Here is a 12,318-nt window from a genome sequence, read left to right on the forward strand (position 1 = left end):
AGACATTAACACTTTGCTCATGCGTCGAAGTGTACCTCGTTTTTTAAGGCAGTACAGTTAAAACAGGGGCCTGATGTTGTAGATGTGGAGTTTACCATCTTAACTTGGAGAGATAGTTAGCTTGTTGCCTTGCTAGCTCACTAACAAGTGTGAGACAAAGTTGTGTGAAAAACAGATTTAACTATTTTAGCCAAAGTCTCCTAGCTAAAAACTTTGTCTAAATCAATTCAAGTAAATTTTTTTTGTTGCCACAACAACAAACACACACGCACACTCAAAAAAACATTAGTCTCCATGGTGAAAAGTAAAAATAAAGAAATTGTTGGTAAAAGAGGTAAAGTCATCCCGACATCATGGCAGTTTAATAGATTATTCCAAAGGGACCATAGTCAGACCAATGTGGAGCACCTTTGCCACGCACACCTGAGCATAGCCTTAACCCAATTATTTTGCCTCTTACCAATCTCTGCGGCTGTGGGTTAAATGCAGGTTACAGTTGAGTTGTTCAGATGTCTCCACAGTTTGTCTGCTTGTAAGTAATCCGTGCGTATGCGATGCCTAACATGCGTATCTGCTCGTTTTACCAGCAATGGCGCGACGTGACGACGGCACAGTCATATCCAAAGAAAAAAAAAAAAAAAGTACTAGTATTTTTCAGAAGAAATATAGAAGTTTTAAATTCATTAGTACCACGTTTCTTTATTACTACCGGTTAGGGCTGGGCGATATATCAATATATGCGATATATCGCGGGTTTGTCTCTGTGCGATATAGAATATAACTATATCGTGATATTCGAGTATAAGTTCTCACGCAGTTATTATTAGCAGCAGGCTTTAAACTGCATGCGTCTCTCCCTTTTTCTTGTCTCTCCTTCTCACAGAGACCTATAACACATGCGCACCTTCTTACATAAGTCACGCGTGCAACGTCACACGCCCTCCCCGAGCAGAGGTAGCAGCATGGGTAACGTTAGCTGTGATGCTAGCGAAGCCGTGCAAGTAGTAATACGAGAGAAAGAAGGTGCGAATCTGGTAACAAATGAAGGAAGAATTAATTCCCAAGAAAAACAGCAGGGGGTCCATCGTCTGGCGGTGGTTCGGCTTCAAGCGGGAAGACGTCGAATAGACAACTTTAATTTGTCAAGTGTGGGGCACAAGCTTTGCTACCAGAAGTAGCAATACTGCTAATATGTAGCATCATTTGAAATGTCACCTGCTAATAACAGTTTAATAAATACAGTTTTGGTCAATTGACTTTGTTGTGATTTCCTTCTCTGCATGAAAGTTTAAAATGAGTATCTATATATGCAGCATGAAAAAGAATGTTTTAATGTAGACTAAGGCTGGGTGATAAATCAATACACTCGATAGATCGCGGGTTTGTCTCTGTGCGATATATCGTGATAGAGTATACGTTCTCACACAGTTTTTTTTAGCTGCGGGCATTACACTACATGCGTTTCTTCCTCTTTCTTGTCTCTCCTTCACAAAGACATTTAAAACAAGCGAACCTTCTTACATATGTCACGTGTGCAACGTCACATGTCCTACACGAGCAGAGAGGTAGCGGCACAGGGAACATTAGCTGTGAAGCTAACGGTGTGTTGAGAGTGGTAATAGGAGAGAAAGAAGGTGCGAATCTGATAACAAATGAAGGAAGAATCAATTCCCAAGAAAAACAGCAGGGGCTCCATCGTCTGGCGGTGGTTTGGTTTCAAGCGGGAACATTTATACGGCAGAAGCGCTGCTACCAAAAGTAGCAGCACTGCAAATTTGTAGCATCATTTGAAAAGTCACCCGCTCGAGAATGAGGAGTGCTTGAAACTGCATGTCAACATCTCCTTACCCACAAAATGCCGAAGCAACAATTTCCACATCAACTGCATAGGACATATACTGTACTATTTGATATGCAGCTCATTTTTATGTGACAATTATTAAAATATCTTGTGTGACATCATGCACAAGTGCACTTTATATGTTTTTAACCATTGTAGTGGCGTTCTGTACAAATAGTGCACTTCAATTTCGTGTCGTTTTGATATATCATCTTAGTGACATCATGCACTTATAGCTTGTTTCAAAATGTCTGACAATCCTGTAATTTCTGTTTTGAAATGACATGAATGTTTGTGCCACTGCTTAATAACTATTTAATAAAATACAGTTTTGGTCAATTGACTTAGTTGTGATTTCCCTCTCTGCATGAAAGTTTAAAATGAGCATATATTAATGCTGTATTAGGAAGAGTGTTTTAATGTAGACACATAGAATCATCATACTGCTGTGATTGTATGCATCTAGTGTTCATTCAAGGCTAAGGCAAAGTACTGAGATATATAATCGTGTATCGCGATATGGCCTACAAATAGAGATATTAAAAAAAGGCCATATCGCCCGGCTCTAATGTAGACACATAGAATCATCATACTGCTGTGATTATATGCATCAAATAAGGCTAAGGCAAAATATCGAGATATATACCGTGTATCACGACATGGCCTAAAAAATATCGAGATATTAAAAAAAGGCCATATCGCTCAGCCCAACTACCGGTATACAGTACAACCCTAAACCAGGGGTCACCAACACCGTGCCCGCGGGCACCAGGTAGCCCGTAAGGACCAGATGAGTAGCCCGCTGGCCTGTTCTAAAAATAGCTCAAATAGCAGCACTTACCAGTGAGCTGCCTCTATTTTTTTTAAATTTTATTTAATTAATCGAAAGCTGGTCTCGCTTTGCTCGACATTTTTAATTCTAAGAGAGACAAAACTCAGATAGAATTTGAAAATCCAAGAAAATACTTTAAAGACTTGGTCTTCACTTGTTTAAATAAATTAATTAATTTTTTTACCTTGCTTCTTATAACTTTCAGAAAGACAATTTTAGAGAAAAAATACAACCTTAAAAACAATTTTAGGATTTTTAAACACATATACCTTTTTACCTTTTAAATTCCTTCCTCTTTTTTCCATACAATTTAAATCAATGTTCAGGTTTTTTTTTATTATTGTAAAGAATAATAAATATATTTTAATTTAGTTCTTCATTTTAGCTTCTGTCTTTTCGATTAAGAATATTTGTGAAATATAAAATTCCCCAAAAATATTCTGGCAAATCTAGAAAATCTGTAGAATCAAATTTAAATCTTATTTCAAAGTCTTTTGAATTTCTTTTAAAACTTTTGTTCTGGAAAATCTAGAGGAAATAATGATTTGTCTTTGTTAGACATATAGTTTGGTCCAATTTGTTATATATTCTAACAAAGTGCAGATTGGATTTTAACCTATTTAAAACATGTCATCAAATTTCTAAAATTAATCTTAATCAGGAAAAAATAGTAATGATGTTCCATACATTTTTCAAAAAGATTCGAATTAGCTAGTTTTTCCTCTTCTTTTTTTCTGTAGAATTTTGAATTTCAAAGAGTCGAAATTGAAGATAAACTATGTTTCAAAATTTAATTTTGTTCCTGTTTTCTCCTCTTTTAAACCGTTCAATTAAATGTTTTTTTCATCATTTATTCTCTACAAAAAACCTTCCGTAAAAGGAAAAAAAAATTACGACTGAATGACAGACAGAAATACCCATTTTTATATATACATTATATATATATATATATATATATATATATATATATATATATATATATATATATATATATATATATATATATATATATGGAGTTGTTTATTAAAGGTAAAGTGAGCAAATTGGCTATTTCTGGAAATTTATTTAAGTGTGTATCAAACTGATAGCCCTTCGCATTAATCAATACCCCAGAAGTAGCTCTTGGTTTCAAAAAGGTTCGTGACCTATGCCCTAGACCATACTAGGAAATGGTGATATTTTTGCCCAAAGTTATCATTTCGTCTAAATCAGGCCTATTAATTAACAATCCCCTTGCATAGTAAAATCCCAGAGACTCCAAATAAGAATGGATGTAATCCATCAAGTCAGAGTAATGGCAGTACAGGAGAAAAAGGAAGTGAATGTGTCAAAGTAGTGTGAGTACATGCTTACAATGATCATCTTTGCTGCCAACAAGTGTGTGTGTGTGTTTGTGTTGTTGATGGGTTGAGGTCCGACAAATACCTGATGGTTCCGGTGGGCGAGGGCAGCGGGCTCATGAGGTGGGCGATGTTGTCTGGAATGTTGATGGTGAGCGGGGCGATGTGAGGCTGGACCGGCTTGACGGGAGACTCGGGAGCTTCTCGCTTCATCTTCTTCCCGCTGGAGAGCGCCGTGAAGGTGATCTTGATGTTGGTGCTGGGGAACCTGAACGTGCATCTAAAAGGGAACACGATCAGCGTTATCACTCAGTGAGGACTTTGTTAAAGCTGCTTTAATTAGTGTCCTTGCCATTAACATTGAACAGGTGCTGGAAACATGGTCCATCTTTTCAATCGTTTTTTTCATGTTTCCTTCTAATTCTAAATCACATTCATAACCAAAACCTGATGAAAACATCAAATATAAACACGAGAGGGGACAAACACACTGCTCTTTACAAATTGATGGGGATGTTCCAATCAGGGTTTCATGCTCCCCATTCCGATTATTCGTAAGTGAGATAGGCTGATACTGATCACATGTATTAACTGTAAATGTTTCCTATTATGGTGAGTGCTGACAATAAGATTATTAAAATGAGTTCCTTATTCTCTTTTATTACATACAATTGTTAAACAAAACTAAGCTAATTCTGCACAGTAAATGGGCAAATAAATAAAACAATTTATACACAAATAAAAATATCTAATAATTCTATTATTGATCATATAATGGACTTTACCTTTGCATGTACTGACTGTGACAATACTGACACACCAACAGTTGCAGTGTTGGCGCAAGGGAATCTTCAAAATGGGGTCCTAGGGACCCCAACAGGTCATAAAAATGGGGTCCCGCAGTAAATTTTTGGGGTCCCACTTTTTTTAACCGTTTTGAAAACAAATGATAAATGTGTGCATTATCCTGTTATAACTTACATTCTATATTGTGTTTTGGAAAAAAGGTTGTCATAAACGTTAATTCATAAAAATAAAAAAAATACAAAATAAAACATTTTTAATGCATATGCAAATGTATTCTGTTATAAATATTCTGTGTTCATTAGTATTAACATAGTTGTTCTTAGGGCTGAGTGATTAGATGATTGCGATCGTTGATTAATTTGAGTTCGATCTCGGGGATCAGCTGTTAGCATATTTCTCCGATCAAACATGGCGGGACTGACTGATAGAAGTTAGCGCAGTAGTTAACAGTAGGGAAGCAACAATGCTTGGTATAATCCTGCACGGCACAATATCCCTTTATTGACCGTGATCCTGTGCACGCGCAAAATTAAGAGCGACAAACTGCAACAAAAGGCCAATGTGATATAATGTCCCAAGAGAGGCACACAGAGTTTATTGCTCTTCCTAAACTTCTTCGATGACCTTAACACGCCAACAGCAGTGCTCAACATCGTATTCCTAAACTCGCACACGCTACGTCGATTAATCGACATTGAATCAACACCGAGGTTTTAATTACTGCAAAAACGTAACCGCAAGAGCCTGAAGTTTTCTATTTTTCTACGCCAATTAAAATTGTTGAGCGGTGCATCCCTTTATCTCTTGCTTCAAACAGGGACAGTCTGTGTTGGATGGGCAGTATGAGCCCATCAACACGGACAAACGAGCAAGAATGCTGTGATCACTTTATGGTAACAAATAAAAAGACAACATTCAACTTTGTTTTTCCAACTAGAAAAAAATGCACTTTATGATTATCAATATTTTTTTTAGGTAAGTTTTTCAATTTTTTACCACTATATAGTAATTATCTTTCAATTACAGTACAATGGTAAACAATTGTAAAGTAATAAAAAATAAGTGGATATCCTTTTAAAGGGGAACATTATCACCAAACCTATGCAAGCGTATATACCTTGATGTTGCAGAAAAAAGACCATGTATTTTTTTAACCGATTTCCGAACTCTAAATGGGTGAATTTTGGCAAATTAAACGCCTTTCTGTTTATCGGTCTTTTAGCGATGACGTCAGAACGTGACGTCACCGAGGTAATACACCCGCCATATTCATTTTCACATTACAAACACCGGGTCTCAGCTCTGTTATTTTCCGTTTTTTCGACTATTTTTTGGAACCTTGGAGACATCATGCCTCGTCGGTGTGTTGTCGGAGGGTGTAACAACACTAACAGGGAGGGATTCAAGTTGCATCACTGGCAAGAAATCTGCCGCCAGACCCCCATTGAATGTACCAAAGTGTCTTCACATTTGACCGGCGATGCTAAGACAGACATGGCACAGAGATGTATGGATAACCTGCAGATGCATTTGCAACGATTAAGTCAACGAAATCACAAAGCTGAGTTTTGTTGATGTTGCTGACTTATGTACTAATCAGACATATTTGGTCACGGCATGACTGCCAGCTAATCGATGCTAACATGCTACGCTAATCGATGCTAACATGCTATTTACGCTAGCTGTATGTACATTTGAAACTAGATACCCACATTTAATGCGAAACAAACACTTACCAATCGACGGATTTAAGTTGCTCCAGTGTCACAAGATGCGAAAGTCCTGATCGTTTGGTCCGCACATTTTACCGGCGATGCCAATAAGGCAGCCATGCTATGGGCCACTTCATTAGGTACACCCACCCTATGGCCGAATAGCGTCAATAGCTATTCGCTCAATAGCTTCAATTTCTTCTTCAATTTCGTTTTCGCTATCTGCCTCCATACTCCGACCATCTGTTTCAATACATGCATAATCTGTTGAATCGCTTAAGCCGCTGAAATCCGAGTCTGAATCCGAGCTAATGTCGCTATATCTTGCTGTGGTAACCGCCATGTTGTTTGTATTGGCAGCCCTGTATGACATCACAGGGAAATGGATAGTGGTTTCGAAGATAGCGAAAATAAGGCACTTTAAAGCTGTATTTAGGGATATTCCGGGATCAGTAAAATTTTGAAAAAAACTTCAAAAAATACAACAAGCCACTGGGAGTTGATTTTTATTGTTTTTAACCCTTTTGAAATTGTGATGATGTTCCCCTTTAAATGTTTACTTAGATTATCTTTATATATTATGATTATAATACATTATAAAAACAATAGCTTTTCTTGATTATTTCTTCAGTTTAAGAGCATGATGTAGACAAAAACTCTGAGTATGTCTGCATAAAGCCAAAGTCTGCCCTCACATGTTATTTTTGCAGCTTTCTGCATTGTTATGGATAAAATATATAAATTGCAAACCGAACCGCAATCATAATTTTTGAAGGAAAATAACAATTAGGTTTTCTCTCAAAATTGTGGAGCCCAAGCACACAGTTTCTCTGTCGCTAACCCCACCAGCAACACAACACATCCTCATTCTCCAATATCAACATTAGGGGTGCACAAAAAATAATGTTTTGCATCCGAATCGCCAATCTTATTCATCCTGATTCTAAATTGACTCAATTTCCAAAAATGTACATACATTTTTTTTTACTAAACACTTTTTTTCATAAGAACATAATTTTAAAAATACATTTTGAGGTCATCGCCTTGTAACCAAAAATAACTGTTTTTTTGTTTTGAAAAAGTTTCAATATAATAAATATACCAAATAATACATAGCGAGAATCGGTTTGAATCGCGAATCCTGTTGAATAGAATCAGAGTCGAATCGTCGCGACAGGAATCTAAATCAAATCGTTAGGTGCCCAAAGATTCATACCCCTAAACAACATACAACACAAGCGGGTCGTTACTGTGAGAAGTGAACATGCTGGAAGGATAAAAGGAGAAAATAGTGAAAAAGCCCAACTTCCATCATTTGGTCTAGTTTTGTATTTAGGCTGTACTAACATCAGCAAAAATATGTCAATGGCTAAAATAAATCACTAAAGCGAGTGTGTGAGCAAACAACAACAATAATATTACCACTAGTCCATTCCCTTCCTCTTACTGAAACCACCCACAGGTAGTTTGTCACAGGACATGTTTGTGTCCGAAGACAAAACGAACGCCAGCAAACAAACTGAACAACTGAGGAAGACTTTCACTCGATTTTAAACACCCGCCTGCCTCATGAAAAGAAGGAATGTCAACAAAAGAGAGCAGCGAGACGGAAAGGACAGTGTGTGAGGTAGGGGGAGGGGAGCCTCTTGTGTTTACATCAGCCGAGAGGAATCCCAGGAATACCAAGTGTCCCCTGGGCTGTAACCACTACAGACCCCATAGCTTTTCTACTAAACGTGGAGGACGTAAACATGGCGATACACGTGACCTCGCAGAAAATACTCAAACGATGCAGTGCTAAAACAACATGGAGACTCAAGTATCAAAATGCTACGATGAAGTTGTTTTTGAGAGCAGGAAGAAACATGAGTAAAGTGCAGCTCTTTGCTGGCGTAAAGTATAGAACAATATTAACATTTCATATCATGGTTATTGCGACCAAAATCATTATCGCAGTATTGTTGAATGTCCTCAAAAGTACTTATACACAAAATTTCTTATTTTCAAGAAGTTGTTTTTTTTTTTTAATAGAATTAATAAACACACTGTTAAAAAAATAAATACTATTTTGCATGTTGTGTTTATGCTTCACCGATAGTTTTTTAGTCTTAGTATTATAATTTTAATGGCTAAGCTTTTATTGTTTTAAATATTTATTTATACTGAAGCACTATTAATAGTTATTTGAATGAAAAGTGTGTAACAAATAAAATCTATTGTCCATTATTTCTGGCGGGTGCTGTGGTGTCCTACTCTGTTTAGCAGTCCTTAAACTCGCCGTAAAAATACCACTGTCTTGTATTCCTCAGAGTATAGATTGACCACTCTAAGAGAGCACATCTTGTAGTTTCAGCGTGCATCTGAGCTGTAGGTTTGATTAAAATTTTTGGAGGTGATGAAACTGCCATGTAAAATCGCTATTGCTAATAAGTAGCATGTCAAAAGTAAAGACAATGTGTATTAGCATCAAGCTAGCGTATTTTTTGAAAAATGGAGCCTTACTTTACTTATATTGGGGCGTTTGTGAATTTCTTTGTTGGAATTGTAAATTCCCACATTACCTAGTAGGTAGTTTGGCTGACTTGTGTGTAACATGCTCATCACTCCATCAAATCACATATGAATCATGGCATTAATTTAGGGTTACTTCAGTTCTTAATTATTCATTGTTCATCAAAAGTTGGGATGGACACAAAAAAGTTGCAGTCTCAAGTCACACTACTATGCATTTTTTTTTATTATATTGACTTTAAAAAAAATATATGTTACTTAATGAGCTGCATCAGAAACTCAAGGACTCGCTGCACGGTTGTCCTCCAGCGCTCGGTGGCCATTTTTCACCAGCTCGCAGGAAAAGCGAAAGCAAAATTATTTAGGGTTTCTTTTTACCGGTCTTTATTGCGTGCAGTAGTGCTTTGCAAAATAACTAAATACCGTAGTACAACATAAAAATGTCTATCGTACGATGTCACTCTCTTTTGTTTAAACTTTACGATGACTGCAGGAGTATGGATACAAACAATGTAGCAGAGATGGAAAGCACAACGGAAGCTAAACCAACAAAACATGAAGAAGAATTGGTAACAAATGGAAGAAAGAGAAAGTTCTTTGTTTGGTTTAAAAAAGTCAGACAAGGACCAAACGATAGTAATCTACAAAACGTGTTGCCCACAAGTCGCTACTAGTGACTTGAACAGTCTTTTCTTCTGCTATACAGTACTTATTCCAAACAACCTGTTTGGAATTTAGTTAACTAGTGGCGTATTTGTCGCTAGTTACGTCAGTTGATATCTCCACATATGGTACAGTTTTACCCATTGCAGTCAATAAGTTCCTTCTTTTTCTCTATCCTCTTGTTGTGGGGCAGATTGGCTCATACATGAACATGCATCCTCCACTTATGGTGCGTTCCATTTACCTTGGATGTTGGAAGTGGGAGTTTGGAATGACGTGATAGCAGAGTTGCGAGCGTACCAGTAATCCAGTAATCAGAAATCAAGACGGACACTTCCATGAAAGCTATTTTTGCGCTTGCCTGGTCCGAATATAAACAACCCATGGAAAAATACTCACTCTTTCCGCAACTTTCCAACAATGGTGAATGAAAAAAAGAACATTTGATTTGTATTGTATTGTATTTCTGTTAACAGTGTGTCCAAAGAATTCAATAAACAAAAAAAAATGGAGTTCAGTGCTGAGGGGTTCAGTGCAGTAATGTTCGTTAACTTACCAGAAGTGAGTCTTGAGTTTAAGACTGAATCAATCAATACTGTCTCAGAAGCAGCCAGTACCAACCTCATCACGTCCGTTGTGTCCTGAGCAAGACACTTCACCCTTGCTCCTGATGGGTGCTGGTTAGCGCCCTGCATGGCAGCTCCCTCCATCAGTGTGTGAATGGGTAAATGTGGAAGTAATGTCGAAGCGCTTCGAGTACCTTGAAGGTAGAAAAGCGCTATACAAGTACAACCCATTTATCATTTACTTTATCAATGAGGTGAGTTTTGAAGCAAACAGTGTTTATGCACTTAATTTTTTACACACATTTTTGTATTACTGTATTTTACCATTAGTTAAGATTAACATGCAGTAAGTTGAATGATGCAGACACGTTTGTCACTGGAGTCTGCCTGGAGACTTTGCATGTGTAAGTTATATGCGACTACAATTATTTGATACTGTTTGTATTGACAAATGTGGTATTTTTACACTGCAATATTCTTCAATTGTTATCACACATGTCTTGCTTGTGTGCTTAGCTGTTGTGTAGTTGCTAGCTCTTAGTAGCCCATACATGAAAGCTAATTTTTGTCTCCATTATAAAGCCCTTTTTGGATACTGAATGTATTTAACTGAATTATTTGCTTTACAATTTTGTGAAACTATTTTATTATTTGTTTTACATGAAATTATGCTGACAATTGCATTGAATAAAAATGTTGGAGCCAAAAACCACCACAGTGGATGAAGAGGAAACACAGACGCTATTGCTAGCAATGAAATAAATGTAGTTTACACAAAAGTAATGTTACCATTAGAGGTGGGAATCTTTGGGCACCTCACGATTCGATTACAATTCAAGAGCTACGATTCGATTAAAAATCGATTATTGATGCATCTGTAATTCATTTATATTAATGCGTTTTCACATTTTTTTTTATTTCACTAAATAACCCTTTATCACTTGCAACTTCAAAAAACAGTGCATTTGTAGTAAGAAACAGCTAAATTAACTCTCAATACATTTATTAAATTATTGGAAATGTGTGCAAAACTGAAACATAAGTACCCTATAAAAAAAGAGCTGTTCTGATCGCTCTGTGAGGTGGCTCGCTGCAGTCAGCCAAATTGTACAACGGTCTGCATTACTTTATTTACAATAAATAAATGGGGTTATCGACTATTGATGTTTACTAATAGATTTTATAATCGTCCATGTCCGAATTGCGATGCATCAAAAAATCAATTACTTCCCCCACCTCTAGTTACCATATATCAACATCCAACAATACATTGGATAGAGCTGATTTAGTGCTACAAAAACTCACCAGATTAGATGCAAATATTATTGTTTACATTCAGAGCAGCAATCTCTGAATCCAATTTGGGGTAGTTGAGAATTCTCAGACTTTCCAGGAAGGAAATCGGGTTCAGTTGTAATTTCAACTAGGTATTTGTCAGTAGACTCCAATGGAAGCGCTAAAAACTACAATATTGCTTACAAGGAGAGGACGCAGTCGAAGTCAAAGTCAAAGCCGAGTAAATAGGACCCGCCCACAAAAAAACAGCGCATTCTGAAAAGACGGTCAGAAAGCGGCTTGAAGATGGTCTGTAAAAACGATCTATATGATATTGTGATAAAAGAACCATCATTACATGTTATGTAGACCACAAGGAAATGTTTTGCATGTGGACAATAAATCACAACAGGACCCCTTTAAAACAAAAAGATTATGATGAGTGATAATAAAAGCAAACATGTGATGTAGTGCTCATGGGAGACATTATATTTAGACTAATGTCAACAACTGAACAGTACTGAAAGTGCTGTAATATGCATTATGCAACTCTCCCAACTGACAGTCTTTTTAAAGCGGAGCATGTGTCAGTAATAGGATAATACTTAATGGCAAACGTACGCTAACAGCCAATCAGGTAATACTAGTAAGTGCGCCATATTGTTGTCTGGCGGTTGATCCTTTGCATGGAGTGACAAGAGAAAGTAAAAATGGAGAAATTGTGGATAAATCAGAACAAGTCACAGGGTCGGTAGTTAGGTAAAATAAAAGT

General features: G+C 36.9%; 1 protein-coding gene and 1 long non-coding RNA gene across 2 annotated transcripts in view; both read right to left on the reverse strand.

The window, feature by feature from the left end:
* The window catches only part of LOC133556083 (uncharacterized), a 522,853-nt gene that overhangs the window by 344,832 nt on the left and 165,703 nt on the right, over window positions 1-12,318 (reverse strand). The gene's annotated exons all lie outside the window — the stretch shown is intronic.
* The window catches only part of LOC133556077 (forkhead box protein K2-like), a 30,553-nt gene that overhangs the window by 7,821 nt on the left and 10,414 nt on the right, over window positions 1-12,318 (reverse strand). Inside the window, exon 2 of the mRNA XM_061905690.1 lies at window positions 4,098-4,292. Coding sequence (XP_061761674.1) covers window positions 4,098-4,292 — 195 coding nt within the window. The remainder of the gene's footprint in view (window positions 1-4,097; window positions 4,293-12,318) is intronic.

The sequence above is a fragment of the Nerophis ophidion genome, linkage group LG07, assembly GCF_033978795.1.
Source record: "Nerophis ophidion isolate RoL-2023_Sa linkage group LG07, RoL_Noph_v1.0, whole genome shotgun sequence".
NCBI classification, from domain to species: domain Eukaryota; kingdom Metazoa; phylum Chordata; class Actinopteri; order Syngnathiformes; family Syngnathidae; genus Nerophis; species Nerophis ophidion.